At 44.3% G+C, this 27,178-nt stretch overlaps 1 protein-coding gene across 3 annotated transcripts in view; it reads left to right on the top strand.

Moving 5' to 3' along the window:
• The window catches only part of TBX5 (T-box transcription factor 5), a 100,091-nt gene extending 73,404 nt beyond the window's left edge, over positions 1-26,687 (top strand). For all 3 annotated transcript variants that reach the window (XM_081841936.1, XM_081841937.1, XM_081841935.1), the window contains exons 6-9: positions 10,144-10,296; positions 11,347-11,438; positions 16,279-16,505; positions 25,581-26,687. In XM_081841936.1, coding sequence (XP_081698062.1) covers positions 10,144-10,296; positions 11,347-11,438; positions 16,279-16,505; positions 25,581-26,167 — 1,059 coding nt within the window. In that variant the 3' untranslated portion in view covers positions 26,168-26,687. The remainder of the gene's footprint in view (positions 1-10,143; positions 10,297-11,346; positions 11,439-16,278; positions 16,506-25,580) is intronic.
• The last annotated feature ends 491 nt before the right edge of the window (positions 26,688-27,178 follow it).

Here is a 27,178-nt window from a genome sequence, read left to right as displayed (position 1 = left end):
CACCTTCTGAAATATCCCCAGCAAAGGAGAGCCCACTGTCTCCTGTGGAGGTCTGTTCTGCTGTGGAACCACTCTTCCTGCTAGGAGGCTTCTGTTGATGCTTAGTTAAAATCCCCTGCATTTCTAGCCTCTCCCTCCAGCGCAGGCTTCCTCAACCTCGGCCCTCCAGATGTTTTGAGACTACAATTCCCATCATCCCTGACCACTGGTCCTGCTAGCTAGGGATCATGGGAGTTGTAGGCCAAAAACATCTGGAGGGCCGAGGTTGAGGAAGCCTGCTCTAGGGTAATGGAGGACATTTTTCAATTGAGGTCCGCATGCTTTTGCTGCCTACTGTAGACTGACTGCCAGAGCAGCAGCAGCAGCAGAGAGAGCACATTAATGCTCAAATTCTTTCCACTAAGCTGAGGCTGACAGCTGAAATGCCGAGGGATGGGCGGCCGGGAAGCCTGAGCCAGGAAGGTGTTTAACAGTGAATAAAGTTGGTCTTAATTTGATGGAAGTGTGCTTGATGCATCTTGGTGGCAGCCGCGCCCTGTCAACAGTTGGCTCTAATTGAGCTCCGGCTGCACAAGTGGTGCCTGCAGACACGTGGAGGGGAGATGTGAGATGAAATGGGAGACAGCAGCGCCTTGTAAACAAGGATCTGTACAATGTGCTAACTGATCTAGTAACCCAGATTGAAGTGCAGCCGCCCAGCCCAGGTTACAGTTTGAATTAATCCTCATGCCTCGCTGGACTGACATCACACACACAAATACACACACACACACACACTCTAACACATCCCCAGTATTCTAGTCTGGGATTAATTTTAGCTGTGCATGTCTTGGACTTAGCTTCAGAACCTATTTTTGGTGTTAGACTTTAAGGAGGAATCAGAGCATGTACAGAAAGCCGCCTCCTCTCCTCCTCCTTTTCTTTTTTAAGGATTGCAATCCTAAACTTATTTATTAAGGGATTCAGGTCTATTGTACACAATGGGACCTGTTTCTGAGCAAACGGGCATGAGAATGTGTTGTGATTAATTATAAATTGTTTCTAAATTATCTTCGACTAAGGGCAACAATTTCTAGTTAGTCACATGCCGTGCCTTCTCTTGTTATAACCTTGAACAGTGCAATCCTATAATGTCCTTTCAGAAGTCTGACCTACTGCCTGACCCAGGGACTTACGGGCAAGCAAGCAAAAGTGTATAGGATTGCAACCTTTTTGTAAAACGCTTTGAGGTTTTTGAAGTTTCCCCCTTACCATTAAGCAGTGCATAAATCTTATGAAATAAAGAAACAACCCCGAAACATCGAAGAATCTTGTGGCACCTTTAAGACAAATGTATTATAGTATAATAATAATAATAATAATAATAATAATAATAATAATTGTTAGCCGTAAACACGCGACAAAACCTTTCATTGGCTTTGCTGCAATAGACGAGGGTGAAATCGACACACATATAAAAAATGTTGTGAAAATGCCTTTTTAAATTTTTTTTTTGAAAAATATATTTAATTTCCCATAGCTCACTGTCGCCATCTAGTGTCACATTTGCATATTGCACTTTACAACACACTTAAAACGTCTTATTTGCAGCTGTATAGCTGAGTCCTAAGGCAGCTAGCCCTCTGGAAACAGTTACAACCTTAGCCTTAAACATTTAATAGCTAAATGGCATGTTTGTGTGTGAAAGACTACAGTTAAGGAAGCGTGATCCTTCTTTTAAAATATTTAGATATCGCTGTCAGTCAGAATAGATTCCAGGGCAGACTGCAAACCTTTACAACTATATCAACCAGACAAAAACACAAATTAGAAACAAGCTGTAGATTCATTATAGAAAGAACAGAAATACCTAAATTACTTGAGGTATGACTTGGTAGCCCTGCAAATATATCTCTCTATACTAGGTGTGGGGAACCTGTGACCAGTGGAAGCCAGTCCATTAGGACACATGAAGAGCTGCCCCCCCCAGCCCCATTCTGCCCTCAGCCAGTCTCCACCTGCTTTCTTTGCTGGTTATAACCAGATCAGACCCAGGGCATACCTCCAACTTCCTGCTCCACCTTAAGTCTCAGTGTTGCCTTTGCAGAACTGAGCAGGGAAGAGGACGGGGTCAAAAATGGACTTAGTTGGCTCTGCCTGTTACTGGCTGTGGCGCCACCTTCAGGTGGACTCCTTGTCTTCTGCCCTACCAATCCCAATGAGCACCAGCCATCACCGCCTCTGGATACCGTTGGAGAACAAATCCCACCTGCCCCAGGCAGCATAGAGTTGTAGCCCGGCAATACCTATATCCTCCAACTCTTCCAGAGGACACAACTTCATGTTGTAGGAGAGAGGTTTGACATGTTTCAGTGCTTTCATCTCCTGGAGACAAGAACAAAACAACCTTCCCTGCACATAGAAAACTAGCATGTCCTGGTGAGGGACATTCTTCCCTGATGGGACAGTTTTCTTTGTGCAATGAGACTGATGGTTGGCTAAGTTGGCTAAGGGATGGTGGGAGTCCATCAGCTGAAGATCACTGATGTAGTTAATACTAAGCTAGATGGACCAATCGTCTGACTCAGTATAAGGCAACATCATATGTTCTTCACTAGGATGTGAAGCATATTTGAAGAAGGGCCATAGCTCACATGTCTAGCAATTCCTTGGCATGCAGTCTCGTCAGCTGGTGGGTTGTGGCCCGATTCAAGGTGGGTCACAGCAGGAGTGCTACCACCCTGCAAATGTATGGTGAAAGATTAAGAAATTGGTACCCACTGGCGGAGGAAGAGGTGTGCGGGGTGAGCGGCTGCCCCCCTGCCTGTACTGAGTGCCACACCCCACACCATGCCCCCAGGACGCACACCAGCCCTGCTCCCACCTGCTCTCTGCCCCCCTGGTGCCAGAGCATGCAGCTCTGCCACTGTTGGTACCCCATTCGGGTTAAAAGTAGACCCTGGGTTTGAAGACTTTGATAATCTTTGGTTGCCCTTTCTGGAATCACATTAGCCTTGATTCCTGCATTGCAGGGGGTTGAACTAGATGACCCCTTGGCGTCCCTTCCAACTCTGTGATCATTTTTCTCTCTCTCCCCCTCTCCTCTCTCTCTCTCTCTCTCTCTCCCCCCAACTCCTAGCTTAGGCTGGGGTGGGGGATGTGCAAAAGGCTGTTTCTTGAAGAATTTTATATGGGCTTTCATCTAGGCACTTCACGGCCTAGGACCCTCATACCTATGGGACCGCCTCTCCCGGTATGCCCCATGGAGGACCTTAAGGTCCATAAATAGCTACACCCTAGAGGTCCCGGGCCCTAAGGAAGTTAGATTAGCCTCAACCAGAGCCAGGGCCTTTTCAACATTGGCTCCAGCCTGGTGGAATGCTCTGTCTCATGAGACCAGGGCCCTGCAGGATCTGATTTCTTTCCGCAGGGCCTGTAAGACAGAATTGTTCCACTTGGCCTTTGGCTTGGAGTCAATTTGATTCTCTCCCCCTCTTTCTTTTTCCTTTTTCCTCCTGTGATGAGGCTGCATTTTAATGTTTTAATGTTGTACAGTGGTACCTTGGGTTACATACGCTTCAGGTTACATACGCTTCATTTTTTTTTTTTAATAAATATTTATTAAGGTTTTTTTTTTATAAAAGAAATGCACAAATAATAAACAACATTAGTTATATCATAACAAAATCTCATAACTTCTTTGGACTTCCTCACGTCTCCTGCTCCCACTTACATCGTTGAAAATTTTTTTCAAGCAAATTATCATCTTGTTTACAATCTTATTTCCACTCATTTAAATATAATCTAACAATTCTCCAAAAGGTTTATGTTTTCCTTAATCTCACTTATCATCAAATTCCAGTCTAATTTAGTGGTGGCCAATTATTTTATGATCAAGCATCCTTCTTAACATTCAACCAAATTACAATATTTTTGTAAATAAATCTTAAATTTCTTCCAATCTTCTTCAATCCTTTCTTCTCCCAGGTCTCGGATTCTGCCAGTCATCTCCGCCAATTGCATATAGTCCATCAGCTGCATCTGCCACTCTTCCAGTGTGGGTAGATCTTGAGTTTTCCAGTTGTTAGCAATGAGTATCCTTGCTGCCGTTGTTGCATACATAAAAAATGTTCGGTCCTTCTTTAACACCTTCTGGCCGACAATACCCAGGAGGAAGGCTTCTGGTTTCTTAGTGAAGGTATACTTAAATACCTTTTTCAACTCATTATATATCATTTCCCAGAAGGCCTTCACTTTAGGGCAGGTCCACCAGAGGTGAAAGAATGTTCCTTCATTTTCTTTACATTTCCAACATTTATTATCAGACAAATGGTATATTTTGGCAAGTTTAGCTGGGGTCATGTACCATCTGTATATCATTTTCATTACATTTTCCTTCAAAGCATTACATGCAGTGAAGTTCAGCCCATTGGTCCACAACCTTTCCCAGTCCTCAAACATAATGTTATGCCCAATGTCCTGTGCCCACTTTATCATAGCCGATTTAACCATTTCGTCTTGTGTGTTCCATTTTAACAGCAAGTTATACATTCTTGATAATACCTTAGTCTTTGGTTCTAACAATTCTGTTTCCAACTTCGATTTCTCCACCTGGAACCCTAACTTTTTATCATTTTTAAAGACTTCTTTAATCTGAGCGTAATGTAACCAGTCTCGCACTTTATCCTTCATTTTCTCCAAACTCTGCAATTTCCAATTGTCTCCATCTTTTTCTAATATTTCCCAATATTTTGGCCATTTGGCCTCCATATTGGGTCTTTTTCGGGCCTTAGCTTCCAGAGGGGAAAGCCACCTCGGAGTTTTGTTTTCCAATAAGTCTTTGTATTTTGTCCAGACGTTGAATACTGCTTTCCTGACAATATGGTTTTTAAAGGCCTTATTGATCTTAACTTTGTCATACCATAGGTATGCGTGCCAACCAAAAGCATTGTTAAAACCTTCCAGATCCAATACATCAGTGTCTTCGAGAAGTAGCCAGTCTTTTAGCCAGCAGAAAGCTGCGGCTTCATAGTACAACTTTAAGTCTGGCAGGGCAAAGCCCCCTCTTTCTTTCGCATCAGTTAATATCTTAAACTTAATTCTGGGCTTTTTGCCCTGCCAGACAAATTTAGAAATATCTCTCTGCCACTTCCGGAAGCACTCCGTCTTGTCCACAATTTGCAATGTTTGAAACAAAAACAACATTTTTGGCAATACATTCATCTTAATAGCAGCAATTCGGCCTAACAAAGAAAGCTTCAATTTTGTCCAACTGTCCAAGTCTCTCTTAATTTCAGACCAACATTTTTCATAATTATCCTTAAATAGACTCAGATCTTTTGCTGTTATGTTTAGCCCTAGGTACTTTACTTTTTTTACCATAGTTAATTCTGTTTCTCTCTGAAACCGTTCTGACTCTATGTCTGTCAAATTTTTTCCCAGCACCTTAGTTTTCTGTTTATTTAGTTTAAATCCCGCCACCCGACCAAAGTCTTGAATCAATTGCAATACTCTTTTCGTACTAGGTTCTGGCTCCTGCAAAGTCAAAACTAGGTCATCTGCAAAAGCTTTAAGTTTATATTGTTTCGCTCCGACCTGAATCCCTTGCACCAACCAGTCCCCTCTAATCAAATTCAAGAGCACCTCCAGAACCGAAATAAATAACAGGGGGGAAATCGGGCAGCCTTGTCGTGTTCCTTTTTCAATTTTAAACTCTTCTGAAACCACATTGTTAACTATCAGTTTTGCCTTTTGTTCTGAATATATTGCATCAATTCCGTTCTCAAAACCCCGTCCCACTCCCATTTCTTTTAGATTTCCCTTCATAAATTTCCACGAGATATTATCAAAGGCCTTCTCCGCGTCTATAAAAATTAACACTGCTTTTGTATTTATGTCTGTTTGCAAAAGTTCTAAAATGTCAATAATGTTCCTTGTGTTAGCAAACATGTGTCTACCTGGGAGAAAGCCTGCCTGATCTTTATGAATTACTTCATTTAAAACTCTTTTAAGTCTGCTTGCCAAAACGTCAGCAAATATTTTGTAATCCACATTTAAAAGGGAGATGGGACGATAGTTCTTGAGTTGTGTCTTTTCAGTTTCTGATTTTGGTATCAATGTGATAAAAGCTTCCTTCCACGATTCCGGCGCCTTCTTTCCCTCCATAATTTCATTACTGACCTCCATCAATGGTTGTATCAAATAGTCTCTTAATGTCTTATAATACTTGGAGGTCAGGCCATCTGGCCCTGGAGATTTGCCCAGTTTCATGTTCTGAATGGCTTGTTCGATCTCTTGTGTTATTTTACTGTTCAGGAGTGATCTATTTTCTTGTGACAGTTTTTTAAGTCCATTTTTTTCCAAAAATTGTTTAATCTCAACCTCATCCTGCGGCCCTTGGGTGTATAATTTTTTGAAATATTTCTGAAAACACTTTCTAATCTCCACGGGGTTCTGGATGTTTCTTCCTTCAATTTCCAGGTTTGTAACTATATTTAACTTTTGTCTCTTCTTCAACTGCCAAGCCAGCAGTTTCCCACATTTGTTTGCCGATTCAAAAGTTTTTTGTTTCATTAGTTTAATCTTCCACTCTATTTCCTGGTTTATCAGTTTAGAATATTGTGCCTGATGGAGTTTAATTTCTCTCAGAATCGGCTGTGACTTCGGATTTGATCTTAACTTCTTCTCTAACTCTTTAATTTACTCCAAGATCTTATCTTTCCTCTCATTTTGTGTTCTTTTCTTTACAACATTCTGTTGTATCAAGAACCCCCTCATCACAGCTTTGCTTGCGTCCCAAATAATTCTTTTTTCCACCATGGTGTTCATGAGGTTACATACGCTTCAGGTTACAGACTCCACTAACCCAGAAATAGTACCTCGGGTTAAGAACTTTGCTTCAGGATGAGAACAGAAATCGGGCTCCGGCGGCAGCGGGAGGCCCCATTAGCTAAAGTGGTGCTTCGGGTTAAGAACAGTTTCAGGTTAAGAACGGACCTCTGGAATGAATTAAGTACTTAACCTAAGGTACCACTGTATTTTAATCTTGTTTTTTAAGTTGCATTTCAATCAACTTGTTTTTTATTGGTTGTTAGCTGCCCTGAGCCCGGTCTTGGCTGGGGAGGGTGGGGTATAAATAAAATTTCTTATTAATATTATGGGCATGGATAGCTCAGCTTCTTAAAGCATGGTGTTGATAACACCAAGGTTGCATATTCCTGCATGGCAGGGGGTTGGACTAGATTATCCTCAGGGCCCCTTCCAACTCTACGAATCTATTATTCTTTCTTTCTCCCTCTCCCCAACTCTGCGCTCGTTCTCTCTCTCTCTCTCTCTCTCTCTCTCTCTCTCTCTCACACACACACACACACACACACACACGAGAGAGAGAGAGACTCTTGGCTTGGGGTGGGGGACGCACAAAGGGCAATGGGCGCTCCGACTGGGACGCCCCTTCCCACTGAGCCCAACCGTCTCCCTCCCTGCCAAGCGGAGCCCGCGCTCCACAACAATGGGAAGCGGGGAGGCGCGCGGGCGGCCCCCTCAATTAGGAGAGCCGTAATGAAATTAAAAACCATTAGATCGTTCACCGTTGATGTCTGCGGCTCTCCGGGATGTCAGAGCCGATTTGGCTAAACCCCCCGGATGAGAGGGGCTTTGCGAGCAGCCCTGACGTCCCGAGGCCCCTGGCTGGCGCAGGCCCCGCGGGGCAGCCTGCGTCTCCCTGTCGCCAGAATCGACGGCAATCATTGTCAGGAGGAGAAGGGACGGGCGGGCGGGACCGATACGCTCCCCGTCTCCTCCTCCTCGCCCCTGGAGATTAGGCTTTGGGGAGCGCCGGAGATCTGCGGGACTTGGGTCGGCTTGGAAGGCTGGGGCCGGGTGGGGAGAGGCGCTCGGGAGGTCCTTCCGACGGGCACCCCCCTCCTTCGGCATTCCTTTCAAAGGACAATGGGGAGATGGAGGGGAAGGATGGGAGGAAGAGATGGGGTCAGGCGCCCTGGCGCATTCGTTAACCCCGTGCCAAATGCCCATCCTGCGTTCTGGCCTTCGCTCTCCTTTGGTCATTTTCTCCCTGTTCTGTTTTGTATGTGTGTGAGAGAGTTATTGTTGTTACTATTATTTTAACATGGAAGCAAAAAATTCTAAAGCAACTACCTATAAAGAAAGAAATGAAAACAAAAGTCTTTAGCAAATTGTTGTTGTTTTCAATTTTTTAAATATTGTGTTTCAATATTAATGCTGCATTTTAATTGTTGCAACCCACCCTGGGACCTGGGAAGGCAATACATTATAATACTGATGATGATAATGATAATGATAATGATATAATAATAATAATACTTTTGTTCTGGTTTTTATTATATATTTTGTGTTTTTATTTTGTATTTTTATGCTGTGAACCACCCTGAGATCTGAGGATGAAGGGCTGTATACAAATTTTAATAATAATAATAATAATAATAATAATAATAATAATAGGTTGTATCTAATGTTAGTCCTGCTCTGAAATTAATGGAATCAATGACTAACTTAGGTTTATTAACTCCACTGGCTCCAGCTGAGTAGAGCTTAAATTGAATACAACACAGTGTAGAAGAAGAATACAAGCAAACACAAGCATATATTCTGATGCAGTTACATACCAGGAGACAAAGATAAACAGAAGCCTTTAGGACATATATTTATGTATTACTCAGACATATTCACCAGCAAACACTCCGATGCAACAATGTACCAAGAAAGAAATGAAAGCAAGGCTTTAGGAATCCCCTTAAACGAAATGCCTGTAGGTGGTATTCAGTGCCTATCTTACTCAGAGTAGACTCATTCAGGTTAGTGGACACAACTGGTTTAGGCTCATTAATTTCAATGGATTTACAGTACTCGGAATAGGACTTAGTTGAATACAATCCGGGTAAACAGGAGTGATTTCAGACTCCATTACCTGATGGTGTCAATGGGAGTTACTAACTAGTTACTACTTAGGCAAGTATTTACTGTTATTTATTTGTTTCTTTACTCACACAAATGGCCCAGAGCAACTCACAAACACCAAAACAGTGGTTCCCAAATCTCACCCCCCCCCTTCCCACAAACGACTTGAAGATTTCTTAGGGTCTTAGCAGACTGCTTGATCATTTTTCTGCCTGTTCTAGCAATCGTTCTAGATGCTGTATGGTTTTTAATTTCATCTTAGTTGTTTCTTATAAATTATATTTTGATTTTACTACACTAGGAATCTCACAGAACTGCAACTGTAACACAATACAGGAAAGAAAAGAGCCGATCAAAATGCAATTAAAAACCACTGTGATTTTTTTTTTTAACTGGGAAGACATGCTGTTTCCCATTTTCTGCTATGAATCCAGGCAGACCCTCGGAATGATAGCTGGTGGTCTGTGGACCACAGTTTGGAAAACCCTGGTTTATCAAATAATGCCATTAATGGTGGCTTTCTGCATGGAGTTTCTTCACAGGGCAACTTGTTTTGCAACCCCGCCCCCCGCCCCAGAATTTGCTGCATTTCCAATTCCCCAATGTATCCCCAATTAGGGTATTTGTTGTGCTCTGTCTGATGCCAGAAGAGAAGACTATTGATGGCTACTGATTCAGCCAGCTAGCTCTGGTGATTATCTAATGCTTATTAGATGGATTTCCCCTAAATTGATTTCTGAACCTTGAATGTTATTGTTATTCATGTTTTTATACTGTATTTTATGCTGCTTTTACAATTAAGTGTTTTAAATTTGTTGTTAGCCGCCCTGAGCCCGGTTTTTGAACTGGGAAGGGCGGGGTATAAGTAAAAATTTATTATTATTATTATTACTAGGCATGGCTATGCTCTGCCTCCACAATACCAGTTGCTGGAAACTGTGGAAGGGGGAAAATAATAGAATTGTAGAGTTGGAAGGGACCCTGAGGATCATCTAGTCCAACCCCCAGCAATGCAGGAATATGAAGCTGTCCTGTATGGGGATCGAACCTCCAACCCTTGTGTTATCAGCACCATTCTCTAACCAACTGAGCTATCTTGCTTACTGGTTTCCCACAGGCATGTGGTTGGCCTCTATGACAACAGGATGCTGGGCTATATGGGCCATTGGCCTTACCCAGCAGGCTCTTCTTATGTTCTTACAATGTCTCCTCCTCCTTCCCTTCTAGATCATCCTCAACTCCATGCACAAATACCAGCCCAGACTCCATATCGTCAAGGCGGATGAGAACAATGGGTTTGGCTCAAAAAACACAGCCTTCTGCACCCACGTCTTTCCAGAGACGGCCTTTATCGCTGTGACGTCCTACCAGAATCACAAGGTAAATGATGGTGCCTTTGGAAATATCTTCTTGGAAATTGGGACATGGCTGAGGCAGAGTCCAGCATTCTCCTCTTATGGTGGCCAACCAGATGCCCCAATGGGAAGCCCAAGCAGGACCCAAGCCCAAGAGCATGCTCCCTTGCTGTGGTTTCCAGCAACTGCTCCTCAGAAGCATTACTTCCTCCATCTGTGGAGCAGAGCATAACCATCATGGCCATCAGCCATCAGTATCCTTGCCCTTCATAATTTTTTCTGCCTTGAATGTTCCAGCATTCAGCTTCAGCGAATGCCTGTGATTGCTAGCCTTCTTGCGATACGTGATGTTGCAATGCATGATTGTTTTTGTTTTAAGAAGGCTTCCTTTTTGTTTTTAGGCCAATCTCTTTGGCCCAGATGACAGACTGTTGTAATAATAATAATAATAATAATAATAATAATAATAATAATAATAATAATATATTTGTACCCCTCCCATCTGGCCGGGCCTCCCCAGCCACTTCCAACAAAGATTAAAAATACATTAAAATGTCACACATTAAAAACTTCCCTAAACAGGGCTGCCTTCAGATGTCTTTTAAATGTCAGGTAGTTGTTTATCTCTTTGACATCTGATGGGAGGGTGTTCCACAGGGTGGGCGCCACTACAGAGAAGGCCCTCTGCCTGGTTCCCTGTAACCTCACTTCTCGCAGTGAGGGAACCGCCAGAAGGCCCTCAGAGCTGGACCTCAGTGTCTGGGCAGAACGATGGAGGTGGAGTCGCTCCTTCAGATATACTGGGTCGAGGCTGTTTAGGACTTTAAAGGTTAGCACCAACACTTTGAATTGTGCTCGGAAACGTACTGGGAGCTAATGTAGGTCTTTCAGGTCCAGTGTTAGCATATATGGTCTCAGTGGCCGCTCCCAGTCACCAGTCTAGCTGCCGCATTCTGGATTAGTTGTAGTTTCCGGGTCACCTTCAAAGGTAGCCCCACGTACAGCGCATTGCAGTAGTCCAAGAATGAACAAAGCCCCACCCCCCGACTATCCTCTTTCTGCTTTCTCTTTTCAGATCACTCAGCTCAAGATTGAAAACAACCCCTTTGCAAAAGGATTTCGAGGCAGCGATGATATGGAGCTTCATAGAATGTCGAGGATGCAAAGGTAAACATTTTCACAGTGTATAATGAGCTGGGAACCCTCTTCAGCCTGAGGTCACATTGCTCCTTGAGCCAACTTCTGAGGGTCACATGTTTGTGGTGGGTTGGGCCAGAGGGAAAAGGGGGTGGAGCCAATAGGTTAGTGCAGTGCTTCTTTTCTTAAAAAACAAACAAACACGTTTAAGGGTACTCTCATTTTCCTACTTATATTGAAATGCTGCCCCTGAATGAGGCCAAACTTAGATTCACAAAATGTTTAGGAGTATGTGTACCGCTGTGTCCCCCCAGAAAAAAGCACTGGGTTAGGGTCCATCCACACTTCCGCTTGTCCCATGCCACTGGTGTGGAAAACCCCTCTTTAGTGGTAAATTGGTGCAAACCCAAGTTGCCATTTGCTCTGATTGACCGCTGAAGAGCTGTTTCCACTGGGTGAAAGCAAAGGGACAAGAGGAAGTCTGGACAAGCCCTTAGCCTCTAAAGATGCTATATCCTGCATCTAGGCAAGCAAGAGGCATTGTTGGAGTGGAAGGATGCATCCCAGCCAGACAAATACATTTGCTTAGAAGAACCTGCTGGATCAGGCCAGTGGCCCACCTGATCCAGCATCCTGTTCTCACAGACAGTAGCCATTGACAGTCTGATCTTCCATGAGGCTGTTTCTTTCTCTTTCAAAGACATCCAAGGTGGCAGTCATCATTGCTACCTCTTGTGGAAGTGAGTTCCATAGTTCTACTATGCACTGCAATGGATAAGTCCTCTGTTGTACAGTGGTACCTCGGGATAAGAACTTAATTCGTTCTGGAGGTCCGTTGTTAACCTGAAACTGTTCTTAACCTGAGGTACCACTTTAGCTAATGGGGCCTCCAGCTGCTGCCGCACTGCCAGAGCACAATTTCTGTTCTCATCCTGAAGCAAAATTCTTAACCTGAAGCACTATTTCTGGGTTAGCGGAGTATGTAACCTGAAGCGTATGTAACCTGAAGCGTATGTAACCCGAGGTACAGTACCACTGTATCTGTCCTGAATCTTTCAACATTCAGCTTCATTTGAATGTCTGTGTTCTTGTGGTGTAAGAGAGGGAGAAAAAACCTTTTCTCTATCTGCTTTCTCCATGCCATGCACAATTCTATCATGTCACCTCTTTCTTGCCTTCTCTCTTAACTGAAAAGTCCCCAGCGCTGTCTGTAGCCTTTCTTCAAAGGGTGCTACTAGATCCCCTTGATCATTTGGAAGAATATCCCTTCGATAGTCAACTAAGTTTCATTTTCTTCATAAATTGGAGACAGAATTCATTGTGACTTAATTAGACACACAATTCTGCCTTTACAAATCTCTCTCTCTCTCTCTCTGTGTATGTATGTAATGGATAAGGCTCCTAAAATATGAACAGTTTTTTAAAAAAATTATGAACAGGTGGTCATCTCCAACTTCAATTTGCTGCCGACATAAATGTAACAATGAGATTCTGGATGCGACATGCAAAGGCAGCAGCCAGGAGTCTTGGCTCTCAGACTGTGCCTCTTTTTCTCAGACAGAGAAGAGCACATGTTTCTAATCGGCGTAAATGCTCTGTCTTCCCTTGTATATATATTTATAGGTCCCGATCATTTCCCTTTTCTGAGAGGGATGTTTTTGTGAGATGATAGCCATGCTCAGGACTTTGTCAGCACAGCTGGAAAACGTATGAGAAGAACCTCCTTTCCCCTCACCAACTAATTCTGCTAAATATGCCATGAGCGCAGTCATGGGGAAGGGCCATAGCTCAGCAGTAGAGAATCTGCCTTGCATGCTGAAGGTTGCAGGTTCAATCCTTGGCATTTCCGGGTAGGGTTTGGAAAGTCTTCCTGTCTGAAATTATGGGAAGCCCCTGACTGTCATTGTAGACCAGGGTTTCCTACAACTCTTAGCATCCTTAGCTAGCAGGACCAGTGGTCAGGGATGATGGGGGCAGCAGTCCAAAAACAGCTGGAGACCCAAGTTTGGGAAACCATGGTGTGAACAGTATGCAGCTAGATAGGCCAATAGTCTGACTCAGCGCAGAGCAGCTGCCTATTCATTTCAGTCCTTTACTCAGAACAATGTGTACTAGGATCTGACATTAGTTTTTGGGGAAGGAGGTGATAATGTACAGTGGTACCTTGGGTTAAGAACTTACCGTATTTTTTGCTCTATAAGATGCACCAGACCACAAGACGCACCTAGTTTTTGGAGGAGGAAAACAAGAAAAAAATATATTCTGAATCTCAGAAGCCAGAACAGCAAGAAGAATTGCTACGCAGTGAAAGCAGCAATCCCTCTTGCTGTTCTGGCTTCTGGGATAGCTGCGCAGCCTGCATTCGGTCCATAAGACGCACACACATTTTCCCTTACTTTTTAGGAGGGAAAAAGTGAGTCTTATAGAGCAAAAATTATGGTAATTCGTTCCGGAGGTCCATTCTTAACCTGAAACTGTTCTTAACCTGAGGTACCACTTTAGCTAATGGGGGCCTCCTGCTGCGCCGCCGCTGTACCTGGAGATGCTGGGGATTGAACCTGGGACCTCCTACATGCAAAGCAGGTGCCCTGCCACTGAGCCACAGCCCTTCCCTGCCTCTTGGCAAGAGACCTGCCACTATGCACTGAGCCATGTGGATCTCGGATTGAACCTAGTATTGGCAGGCGGGCAGGCCCACTGTCCATATGGGACCGCTTACTCAAATATAACACCCCCGTCTAATGTGGGGGAGCCCTAGCAGGCTTACCTGAGGGTAAGAAGTGGGCTGGGGATAGCAGCACTGTTGAGTGGTTGGGAACCACCATTTCAATTTCCCACAATCCCCTCAAGCCATTTATCTTTTTGAGGTGAAGGACAAGATGGCACCATGACCATCCCATGTACAGAACCTGAGCAGACTGGCAGATGAATCTTGTTGCTATATACGCAATGGGGTTGTGTCCCCCACCTCATCTGAAGATGGCATTGCAGGACAGGCACACACAGCTCTGACCTCAAAGGGAATGATACAGCCAAGAGGCCGCTGCCTACCGCCCCTGCCACCTGAAGCAGTTGCCTCACCCTACCTAATGGTAGAGCCAGCCGTTTATGGGACATTTCAGTGGTGGCTTCCAGCTGCAGCTGCCTGCTACTGATTGAAACACTGTATTATTATTATTATTATTATTATTATTATTATTATTATTATTATTACTATATCATAGAAACATTGAGTTGGAAGGGACTAGAAGGAATCTTTTGCACAATGTGTATCAAGCGACTTTAAACAACCCTGGCTTTTCCTAAATTATGTTCACAGTGGTTTAATATTCAATCCCTTTTCCCAGGGAGCTCTGGGAATTATAGCTCTGGGAGGGGAACGGGCATCCCCCAAATAACTCTCAGCACCCTTTTTAAAATATATAATTTTAATTAAACTTTTCTAATTTACATTTCAAAATATTCATTTAGATGACCTAAATCAATGACTTCCCTTCTTTTCTTCTGGTGGTTCATTTTGCATACCATACACCCCTACATATTTTAAATGCACTATACTATTCAGTAATCCATTGTTACATCCATCAAAATTTATTTACACTGTTGAGTTTATCTTAATTCTACCAGCGTTTTTAAATAAACACAATTTTCACCCATATATTCAGTAAACATTTTCCAGTCTTCTTTAAACACATGTTCTTCTTGTTCTTTTATTCTATATGTTAAATCTGCAGGCTGTGTGTATTCCATCCGTTTATGTACCATTCTTATTTGGTTGGGACCTCTCTTGTTTTCCATTTTTTGGCTAGCAGAACACGGGCCGCAGTAGTAGCATACATAAAAAATCTTTTTGGATACCTGGGAATTTCCCTCTGAATTATCCACAACAAAAAAGACTCTGTGGTTTTTGTTGGAAAGGTACTTTTAAACATTCCCCCCCAAATTCATTATATATCATTTCCCAAAACTCTTTTACCCTTTCACAAGTCCACTACATATGGTAAAATGTACCCTCAACCTCATTACATCTCCAGCACTTACCTGATTCGAACTTATACATTTTAGCAAGTCTACTCGGAGTTAAATGCCATCTATAAATGAATTAAAATGATAACTCTCAGCACCCTTAACAAGCTATATCGTTCCCAGGATCCTTTGAAGGAAGCCATGACCATTTAAAGTGGAATCATTCTGCTTTAAAGGTATAGTGCAGACAGGGCCGGATTTAGGTTTGATGAGGCCCTAAACTACTGAGGTAATGGGGCCCTTTATATGTCCAGCTGTCCTTTGTCAACAACAAATTATCGCTGCTTTTTTGTGTTGAATATATGCTATATGGTAATTTACGGACCTAATGCTGTTTTAGGGGTTGTTTTTAAAAGTCTGGAATGGATTTTGCATTACTTTTTGCATTACTTTCTATGGAATCCGTTTTGTATTACTTTCTTTGGAAAAGCACACCCTGGTTTTGGAAGGCTTTGGTTTGGAACAGACTTCCAGAACGGATTAAGTTTGAGAACCAAGGTACCACTGTATATAGAAATGAGCAAACTAGTGATATTTTAGGGAGCAGGCTAGCAGGCGGGACCCATTACTTACATCACAGGAGCCTACACAACACAAAACACCGTTGCTGTGTGTAGGTTTTATTTCATTTGTTTTTTATCTTATATTTTGGAAATGTATGTCCAGTTTTTCCCTTTTAAATTTTTTGGGGGTCCCCAAGAGAGTGGGGCTCCAAGCTATAGCTTGTTTAGTTTATACATAAATTCGGTACTGTAAGCTTATTGTAAGCCAACCCAGAAGTAGCAGGGTATACTGAGTCAGATAGAGCATAAGTAACTGATGAAAACATTGCCTGTGTTTTCAGCAAGGAGTACCCAGTGGTTCCCAGGAGCACCGTCCGGCAGAAGGTGGCTTCCAACCATAGCCCTTTCAGCGGCGAGAACCGGGCGCTGCCTGCCTCTTCCAACCTCGGGTCTCAGTTCCAGTGTGAGAACGGCGTTTCCAGCACTTCCCAGGACATGCTACCAGCTGCCAACTCGTACCCCGTGTCGCAGGACCACGGTCAGATTTACCACTGCACCAAGAGAAAAGGTCAGGCCCTTTGAGCAAACCTCACCTTCCTGGAAGAGAAATTAGGTCTGCTTTCCCCTTTAGAGGCAAATCTATCCAATTGGCACTCCCCCAAACAATACAGGAATCAAATCGCAGCTGCCCTTTCAGAGCCATACTTCTCCGAATTTCACGACACAGATTCCCCAAGCAAGCGGTGTTTACAAAGATGCATGGGTTAGGGGAAAGTACTCAAAACAAGGAATATTTTACGGAAAATAACATACAAAAAGGCATTACATTAGGGGAAACTGCTTGCGAAAACGTGTATGTTACTCAAAGATGCATGCCAAAATTAAATTATCTACTGTATTATTTGTTAATCTTATTAGTAGCTCTTTTTTTTTTTACAAAAGTAGTTCAAAGTGACTTACAACAAGAAATACGCAACATACCGACATCAAAACCAGCATGAAGAAAAACAGAGAAAAAACACAAAAATACGTTTGTTAGGAGAACTTCTCACTAAAAGGGTGAATTTCCATGAGCTGATGCAGGAATGTAGAGAAAATCCAATATTAGGAAAAATGAGAAATCAATAAAGACTGAAATGGGCAGATCCCTCCTTCTTTGGGTGGCAGAGAGTCCTTGGCATTTATTTATTTCTTGAGTCCATGTTATGGATCTCTTCTCCCTGTTTAATGACTACAGGGATGGCTCGTGATGACTAAGAACAGGAGGAGAAATTTGATTTGGTTTGCCCTTTGAAGTGAACCTATATAATTTGTGCTTCTTGGAACAGTATGCAAACTGAAAATTCACACTTCTCTGAATTTTGCGGTGCCATTTCCCAAGCAAATACAGTGGCACCTCGGTTTAAGAATAGTCCTGTTTAAGAACAATTTGATTACGAACTCCGCAGAACTGGAAGTAGTGTCCCGGTTTGCGAACTTTACCTTGGTCTAAGAACAGAATCTGAATGGTGGAAGGGCACTGGTGGCAGGAGGCCTCATTAGGGAAAGCGCGCCTCAGTTTAAGAACAGTTTCGGTTTAAGAACAGACTTCCAGAACAGATTAAGTTCGTAAACCGAGGTACCATTGTATTGTGTGCAAAAAATGTGTGTTTTAGGGAAAAGTGTTCATACAAGTTCACACATATCAGGGAAGATAATGTACAAAAATGCATTTTGTTAGAGGCTATATCGCCTGTCAAAATGTTTTTGTTAGGGAAAATTGCAGGCGGATTGCATAGCAAAACAATAATTGCATACAAAATTCCATACAATTCCAAAGCTCCATACAATTCTGACCCATTCCAGAATTTCCCATTGCATGCCATTCTAAAATTCCGCGCAGTTGCATACATTTCTTTGGAAGGGCCTTTGCATACAAAAGCCTACCCTTCCGATGGGTAGGCAAATTGTGTACAAAAACTTGTATTAGGAGAGATGCGCTCTGAAATGCTGGTGGATTATTGTGAGACCTTAAAAAAACACGGGTGCAGAAATGCGGTAAACATAATTTCAGATTGGGGAAAAAGAGAAATGGAAAGAAATCAGAGTGGACAGGCTTGTACATTCACAGTGATGACTGCCTTCCGCACCCCCTGCCCTCTGTAGCATGCATTAGTATACATGTATTTGCAACAGAAACAAGACATCATTCTGACTCCCTAATCCTCCCACCAACCAGTGCTTCATTTCTCCAATTTGAACTTTAGTCCATCTCCATAGGAAGCTGCCTTATTACTGATTCCATCTAGCATAGTCTACCAAGAAGCAACAGCCATGACCCAGTTGTGGGGAAATGCAGAACCCCAGTAATTTATCCAACCAGAGAAGCAGAGGAAGCTGCCTGAGTCAGACCACTGGTCCATCTAGCTCAGTGCGGTTGACACTGACTGGCAGCGGCTCTGCAGAGTTTCAGGCAAGGGAGCCTCTCCCCACGCTATCTGGCGATGTCAGAGACTGGACCCAGGACCTTCTGCCTGCAAGCAGATGCTTAACCGTGGAGCTACTGGCCTCCACTTTCCCCTTCTCCCCCACTCTTTCCATTTCTCTGGCTGCTTTTCCCATTGGCCGCTATTCCGGCAATTTCAGTCTGCATTATTGAAGAGCAGCATAGATGAAACCCAGAGAGATGGCCGCATAGTTCTATAGAAGCTGAATCCACATCCAGGGAGATAGCTGGTGCCTGGGATAAAGATAGCTTATCAGGCCAGGAGGCCTCTGAAAAGGATTCAGGATTAATACAAACGCTTAAATAGCTGATGCAAGGTTATTCCGAGGGGTGAAATTTACTGCTATTTCAAGAGACTACACAGGCTCTTTTGACTACTAGCTCACATGGGATTCAAGAGCAATGTTTTGACATTGGGCCATTCATTTATTTTCTTTAACATCTTGAAAGTTTTTTTTAAAATGAAGTAGATTTATTATTATTAAAATAATAAAAACATTAATATCCAGTGTTACAGACAATCAATTCAAAGAAACAAAGCTCCAGCAATCCCATACACCCTTAATAAGCTATGAGTAGATCTAGACCTCCTTCTGAGCAGATAATATAGGTACAATTACGACATAAGCATATATTTAATTTAACTGTTTCTTTTTATATATTTGTATTTTAAAATAGATTTATACGTTAGTTGACCAAATAACTTTCTAAGCACTGTACACAGTAATTCAACACAGCTAAAATCCACATAACTGTTCAAAGAAAATTGGCATAAAATAATTATGAAAAAAACAGGAATTAAATCAGTGCACCTTTTAAAATGACAATATTGATGGCAAGTCTGGGTAGGCTTGCTGAAATAAAAACAAAGTTTTCAGCAGGCATCTAAAACAGTGAGGGCACCTGCCTAATGTCAATTGTTGCTTTCGAAAACCCACGAATTTTGCAGCAACAGCATAAGAACAGAAGAAGACCTTGCTGGATCAAGCCAATGGCACATCCAGTCCAGCTTCCTGTAGACAACCAGATGACTATAGGAAACCACAAGCAGGACCCAAGCATAAGAGCATTCCCCCCCTGTGGTTTCCAGCAACAGGCATTCAGAAGCATTGCTGCCTCCAACTGTGGAGGCAGAACAGAGCCATCCTGGCTATCAGCAATTTATATCATCCATGAATTTGTCCAATCCTCCTTTCAAGGCATCCAAGTTGGCGGCCATCACTGCCTCCTGGGGAAGGCAGTTCCATGAGAAGGCTATCCATGGCTCCTAGGCATGATGGCTCTGGTCTTCTTCCACAGTCAGAGCCACGGATGCTTCTGAATACCAGTTTTTGGAATAATAATAATAATTTATCATTTATACCCTGCCCATCTGGCTGGGTTTCCCCAGCCACTCTGGGCGGCTTCCAACAGAATATTAAAATACAACAACCTATTAAACATTAAAAGATTCCCTAAAAAGAGCTGCCTTCAGGTGTTTTCTAAAAGTCTGGTAGTTGTTTTTCTCTTTGACATCTGGTGGGAGGGCGTTCCACAGGGCAGGCGCCACTACCAAGAAGGCCCTCTGCCTGCTTCCCTGTAACTTGACTTCTCACAGCGAGGGAACCACCAGAAGGCCCTTGGAGTTGGACCTCAGTGTCTGGGCAGAACGATGGGGGTGGAGACGCTCCTTCAGGTATACTGGACCGAGGCTGTTTAAGGCTTTAAAGGTCAGCACCAACACTTTGAATTGTGCTCAGAAACGTACTTGTGCTCGGAAACCATGCAGGGAGGGGGGTGAATTCAGATTCTGCTTGCAGGCATCCCACAGACATCTGGTTGTCCACTGTGAGAATTGGATGCTGGGCGAGATGGGCCATTGGGCTGATCCAGCAGGCTCTTCTCATGTTCTTATGAGTATGAATGGGGTGCTGCGATGGATGGACATTGGAGTCAGAAACAAATGGAGAGTGGCAGGTTGGCAAAGGACAGTTTGGGGCAGTTGAGGCCTGCCTTTTCAGTGAGTGCTCCACACCCAAGGAAGCATGGACCTGCATACACACTATCTCTGTAATGGTTGTGACTTCTCTCAAAGAACTGTAGCTGGCTCTTTCCTGAACTACATTATTATTATTATTATTATTATTATTATTATTATTATTATTATTATTGTTATTACCCTGCCCATGTGACTGTGTAGCCCCAGCCACTCTGGGCAGCTTCCAACATATATAAAAATATTCAACATTACACATTAAAAAGCTTCCCTATGCAGGGCTGCCTTCAGATGTCTTCTAAAGGTTATATAGTTACTCATTTCCTTGACATCTGACGGGAGGGGGTTCCACAGGGCAGGTGTCACTACCAAGAAGGCCCTCTGCCTGGTTCCCTGTTACTTCACTTCCCATGCCAGAAAGCCCTCTGAGCTGGATCTCGGTGTCTGGACTGAATGATGGGGTGGAAACACTCCTTCAGCTATACAGGGCTGAGGCCGTTTAGGACTTTGAATTGTGCTCCCTCAACAAACTACAGTTCCGGGATTCCTGGGGAGAAGCCATGTGCTTTAACTGTGTGGTGTGTGCACCCACCCAGCCATCGTCTACAGAATATCATGCGGTGGCAAACCTATTCCACTTAAACGGTCCTACTTGACCGTCTCCATATAGATATGCAATGCAACCCTTCCTTATCCACTGTCTGCTGCCCTTCCCCAAAAAAGCATCCCAAACCGAGCTGTAACAGCAAAGAGGATGGCCCAAACTCTGATTACGGCCCTGGTCACAGGGAGGTAATCCATCATCTGTCTCCCAACATGGCAGCGTGATAAAGAATCAACAAAGTTTTCCTTCCAGGGTTGGGATTCCCACTGAGTGGGTGGCTCTTTGTGGCTCCCTTCCTCTCCCCTCTCCCCTCTCCCCTCTCCCACTTTATCTAATTTCCTCATATTGTCACAGGCAGGAGGACTATCTCTCCCATGGTGTTCTCTCTCTCTCTCCCCCCCCAAAGCCTCTTGCAGCATGCCCAGCTCAGTGAGATGGCCGAGGGAGGGGTGTGTGCGTGCAGAGGAGAGTCTTGTCTCCTTCCTATCTCCCCAATAGCTCAAGCTTGATGGGCAGAGGAGGGCTCATTTATCAAAGCTGCCACAAGCTTTGATCGCTGACAAGAGACCTTCCAGCACAGTCTGTAAATCGGGATGGGGCATCTCCAGGGCGTGAGCTGGCTTCTCCTGGCTGAAATTTTCGACTTTGCTAGATCAAAAGCAATCCACTACATTGGCAAGCGGGACACAGGCACATAGGAAGCTGATGATGATATTTATATTTATTTATTATTCTTGTTGTTGCTGTTGCTGCTATTTACTACCTGCTACCTGGCCTTCACTGTAAAGCCCCAGGGTGAGTTGCCACATTTAAAACCCAATGCTGAAAACAATTTAAACTTACAATCACAAAATTAAATACAGGGTGCAAAATACATTGCTAGAAATAGAACATGTTCTTTCATACCCACACCAAGGAAATTTTACTGAATCAGGCCACTGGTCTGTGCAGCTCAGTATTGCCTGTACGAAGGGCAGGGAATCTTTTTTGGCTCAAGGGCCCCATCCCCTTCTGGGCAACCTTCTGGGGGCCACATGTGCATGTGGGGTGGGGCCAGAGGCAAAGGTGAGTGGAGATATGCAGGCCAAATTTAACTTTATGCTGTAGGTTTCTACACCCACCCACCAGTCAGGGGTAAACACCCTATCTAGGGAAGGAAGATGCATTATCAGAGTTCAAGGACGTATTCCAGCCAGGGGGAAAGCGCTCAGGGAGTGTATGAAGGAAAAGTGGTGAGGGGTGTGTGGCCTGTGGAGACCCCCAAGGGCCAGGCAAAGACCTGGAGGGGCTAAATTCAGGGGTGTAGCAAGAGAGGTGCGATAGGTGCGGCCTGCCCCAGTTGTCCCCACTGAGGTGGGTGATAAAATGGTGGGTGGCACTCACCGCAGGGCCTGCAGCTGTAGGGTGGCTGAGTGGGTGGAAGCAGGCAGATTCCAGTGCCCCCTTGGGCAGCTGGCCCTGCCCCTGGCACAGGGCACGCATGCCACCCCAGGTGCCCGATTGGCTTGCTCTGCCACTGGCTACATTTAGCCCCCGGTCCTGAAGTTCTACACAGACTAGCAGCAACCCTCCAGGATTTTAAGCAGGGGGTCTCTCCCATCCCTACCTGGAGATTGAATCAGGAAGACCTTATTTCTGCAGAGCAGTTGCTCTAACCACTGAACAACACTGCAGCATATCATAACCATCCCTATGTAAAAAGGGCTTGCGCCTTTGCATAGCAAGGTCTGGAGGCTCAGTTCCTTTTTTTTAAGTTAAAGGATCTGAGGTAGCCACATTGGGAAAGGTGTGCTATAAGTCAAAGAAAGCAGTACAGTGGTACTTTGCTTTGCAAATGCTTTGGATTACAACCATTTTGCATTACAAGCACATCAAACCCGGAAGTGTGTGTCCCTTTTTTTGGATTACAACCCATTTTTTTTTATTACAACCCATTTTTTTGGAAGGCCCCATTGGTGAAAGCGTGCCTTGGGTTACAACCTGTTTTGGTTTACAACCAGACCTCTGGAACAGATTATGGTTGTAAACCAAGGTACCACTGTAATGAGAGGGATCAGCTATGATCATATGTGTTCACACAGGGATGTATGTACAGTGGTACCTTCGGTTAAGAACTTAATTCGTTCTGGAGGTCCGTTCTTAACCTGAAACTGTTCTTAACCTGAGGTACCACTTTAGCTAATGGGGCCTCCTGCTGCCACCACCGCGCGATTTCTGTTCTCATCCTGAAGCAAAGTTATTAACCCGAGGTACTATTTCTGGGTTAGTGGAGTCTAACCTGAAGCGTCTGTAACCCGAGGTACCACTGTAGCCTGTATCCAGAAGAAAAAAAAATCTGCAGCAAGGTAGCCCAAATTCAACATGGATCCAGTTGGTGCCGTCTAGTGACCGTAACATGGTTTTCATGCAATGAATAGTTTAACTATGGAACTCACTGCCAAAGGAAGCAGTGATAGCCGCCATAGTGGATGGCTTTTGATAGCTTCTAGCCATGATAGCTGTGCTCTGACTTCACTCTCTGACGCAGTCATGTATCTGAATACCAGTTGCTGGAAACAACAGGAGGGGAGAGGAATCTTGTGCTGAGGTCCAGCTTGCAGGCTTCCCATTAAGGTATCTGGTTGGTCACTGTTGAGGACAGGATCCTGGAATAGATGGGCCATTGGCCTGTTCCAAGAGGCTCTTCTTATGTTATATATTAACATGGGATGCTGCCTTATACTGAGTTAAATCCTTCAATCCATTGAGCTCAGTATTATCTGCACTGACTGGCAGCAGCTCTTCAGGCTTGAACCTGCAGGTGCTGGAGACCTTCCGCGTGCAAAACAGATTCTCTGCTGCTGAGCTACAGCTTTCTCCTCTTGCCCAACAAAAGGGAAATCTATCCTCCTCCTCCAGTTCCTTCTTCTCCTTTGTCTGTTCTGCACAGTTCCCAATGTGCATCCCCTCCCACATGCACACAGTTCCTTCACAGGCTTCCCTTTTGCTCTGCAGACAATGCCTGCCCTATACTGTGTTGTTATTTGTGTATTATGACAGCATCTATTATCATCACCATTATAGACCGCAAGGCGTCTCCCATGTGGGAGCCTGCCTGACTTCCATCCAAAGAGCTGGGTGAAAGGAGATACGCTCCTCTCTCTAATCTTGCTGCTGTTGTTTCCACTGCCCCTTCCAGCAGTCAGACACTTATTTTGCGCCGAGGTCTCAGCAGGGGTGCAATTTAATGGAGGGCATTAAAAAACTGGATCGTACACTCTCTCACACACATACCGTGTGTCAGACAATATGTTGCTCTTCCTGCGGAGCATTTACATTTCCGCTCAGCTCACATCTTCTGCATCTAAGAGGCATTTTGCAGGATCAGGCCAAAGGGGTCCCATAGAGCCCAGCCTGCTGTTCTCAGAGTGGCCAAGCAGACCTCCCAATGGGAATCCAGAAAGGAGAATCTGAGCACAACAGCAGTGCTCTTCTCATTTGTGATTCCCAGCTGGTAAGCAGAAGGATTTCAATCCTGTGTGGTGCTGGTTGTTTCTCCTTCATGAGCAGATTCCATGTGTGCCCCCCATGTGGGCAGCCATTTCCCCCACCCCACCAGAAGGTGCAGCTCTGGTTTCATTCCCTACAAAACAGGGACTGAAAAAATTCCTTGATCATCCTCAACTCCCCATCACTGAATGTAAGAAGAGCTTGGCTGCTGGATTAGGGCAAAGGACCATGAAGCTCAACATCCCGCTCTCAGATTGGCTAACAAGACACCAAAATGGAAAGTCCAGAAGCAGGACTTGAGTATAACAGCAGGGCTTTCTGCACTTGTCATTGTGAGATCAGGTGACTGACAGGTGGGTGGCTCCACCCACCTGCCAACTTGGCCTGTGTGTATGTCGGGGGCAGTGTTAGAAATTCAGATATATAAGCTAGGCACCAAATGGCTCCTAAAACCAAGGTTACAGTCACCCAAACGGAATGTTTACTTGCCATTTTGGGGGCAAAACAGCTCTGAAGCCTTATTTTTCAAAGGATGGACTGATTGTGATTGATTCTCATTTAAACATCTGGCTAGTTCAGATGACAACCTTGAGCTACGTTAAGAATTTTGAGAACTTAAAGAAGAAAAGTCACTTGATCCAGGGACAGTCCACATACCTATTAGCCTATTCCGACCTCTTTTTCTAAAGGGTGACTGCTCCTGCTCAGGCTGCACAGAAAAAGCATTTTGCTTCCAGAAATTCATTTCGATTGTGCAGAAAAAATAGAACTGATGGAATTCTACAGGGTGGGGCATTAGTGTGTGAAAACAGCCCAGATCCAATGATGCCCAGGCATGCACCTTCAGATGGTTGAGATACCTGATGCCCAGGTATCTTCACTTGGTTGCAAGTGGCTGAAAGCCAGGTGCAAAATGTGCCTGGTGCCTGGTTATTTTTGAAGACTGGTCGGGGTTGGGGAGAGATAAGGATCCAGTATAGTGGTTGGATTCAGTTCCTGATATGGCCCTTTGGTCTGATCCAGCAGGACATCATAGATGTCTCACACTGTTCCTCATTCATTGTGCATTTTTTTTGTGTCTCTTCATCAGATGAAGAATGTTCCACCACAGAACATCCTTACAAAAAGCCCTACATGGAGACGTCTCCTCCAGAAGAAGACCCTTTCTATCGCTCCACCTACTCCCAGCAGCAGGGACTCAATACCAGTGCGTACAGGACTGAGTCTGCTCAGCGCCAAGCCTGCATGTACGCCAGCTCTGCGCCACCCACGGAACCGGTGCCCAGCCTAGAAGACATCAGCTGCAACACGTGGTCCGCTGTGCCATCCTACAGCAGCTGCACAGTGACTGCCATGCAGCCTATGGACAGGCTGCCTTACCAGCACTTCTCTGCCCATTTCACTTCTGGCCCCCTCATGCCCCGGCTTGCCACAGTCGCCAACCATACCTCATCGCAGATCGGGGAGACGCATGCCATGTTCCAGCACCAGACCTCCGTCCCTCACCAGCCAATTGTCCGGCAATGTGGACCTCAGACAAGCATACAGTCGCCTCCCAGCAGCCTACAGCCAGCGGAATTCCTTTATTCCCATGGGGTACCCCGAACCCTCTCACCCCACCAGTACCATTCCGTGCATGGGGTGGGCATGGTGCCAGAATGGAGCGAGAACAGCTAACAAGGCAATCAAGGGAGAGGATTGCTGGAGAGATTTCACTGCAAACTAAGAGTGGTGTTTGTTTGTTTGTTTGCAAGACTCGTTTTAACTGAATGTTAATATCTAAGCACTCGAGAGATGGACAGCGTCCTATCCTCTGGGCAGACCATGGTATTGTATCTCCTGGCTTTCCTTTCTTGTGACCAATGACAAACTGATCCATGCTGTTCCGCCCTGCCCCACACCATACAGCCCCCCCCCATGCCCAGACATAGCCACACTGAGTTTGCATTGCTTCCACACCAACTTGTGCCCTTGCACAACATTATAGTTTGGTTTTGTTTTCAGGTGAAACACGGGAGTTTTGCTACCTTTCTTGACACGCGGAGAGTGCTCATACAAGACGATCAGAATATGTCGTGTTTTCTTCTCTCCTCTCTCTCTCTCTCTCTCTCTCTCCTCTTTCTCTCTCCTTTTCTTTCTTTCTTTTGGTGTTGATATTGACATTGTTATATAATAAATGATAATATATATCTATCTATCTACATCTATCTATATATTCCTTGGAGTCTTGCGAAAAGAACCTGTCCCTTTTCACAGAGACTTAAAAAGGCTGGGGAGGGGATTTGAGGTTGAAGTGTGTGTAAGGTTTCTTTTCAAAGGGGTGGAAGTAATTCACAGGTAAAACACTTTGGTACCTACCTCTGGCAGGCACTTCAACTTTGAAAAGTTTCTGGCCTGATTTCACTCCATTTTCATGCCTGGTCCATTTTGTAATGTGCCGCCGCCTAAAAATGGACCAAGATAGCTCACAGCAAATGAACATCCACACTCAACTTGATCATTTTGCCTTCTTTTTGCCTTCCTCTGTTATAAGTGGGGATGGGGGAGAAATTCCATTCTATTTACACTTTTGAAAACAGCATATGAAGTGGAATGCACCCATCCTTCAAAATCTTCATGTTTACTAATTTTGCAGTGCAGTTCTCCAGCCAATTCATGTGCACAGAAATGCATATGGTAGGGTCATGT

The sequence above is a fragment of the Podarcis erhardii genome (assembly GCF_964252035.2).
Source record: "Podarcis erhardii genome assembly, chromosome: 15".
Taxonomy (NCBI): Eukaryota; Metazoa; Chordata; class Lepidosauria; order Squamata; family Lacertidae; genus Podarcis; species Podarcis erhardii.
Note: the sequence above shows the minus strand (reverse complement) of the source record. Positions and strands in the feature narration are given on the sequence as shown.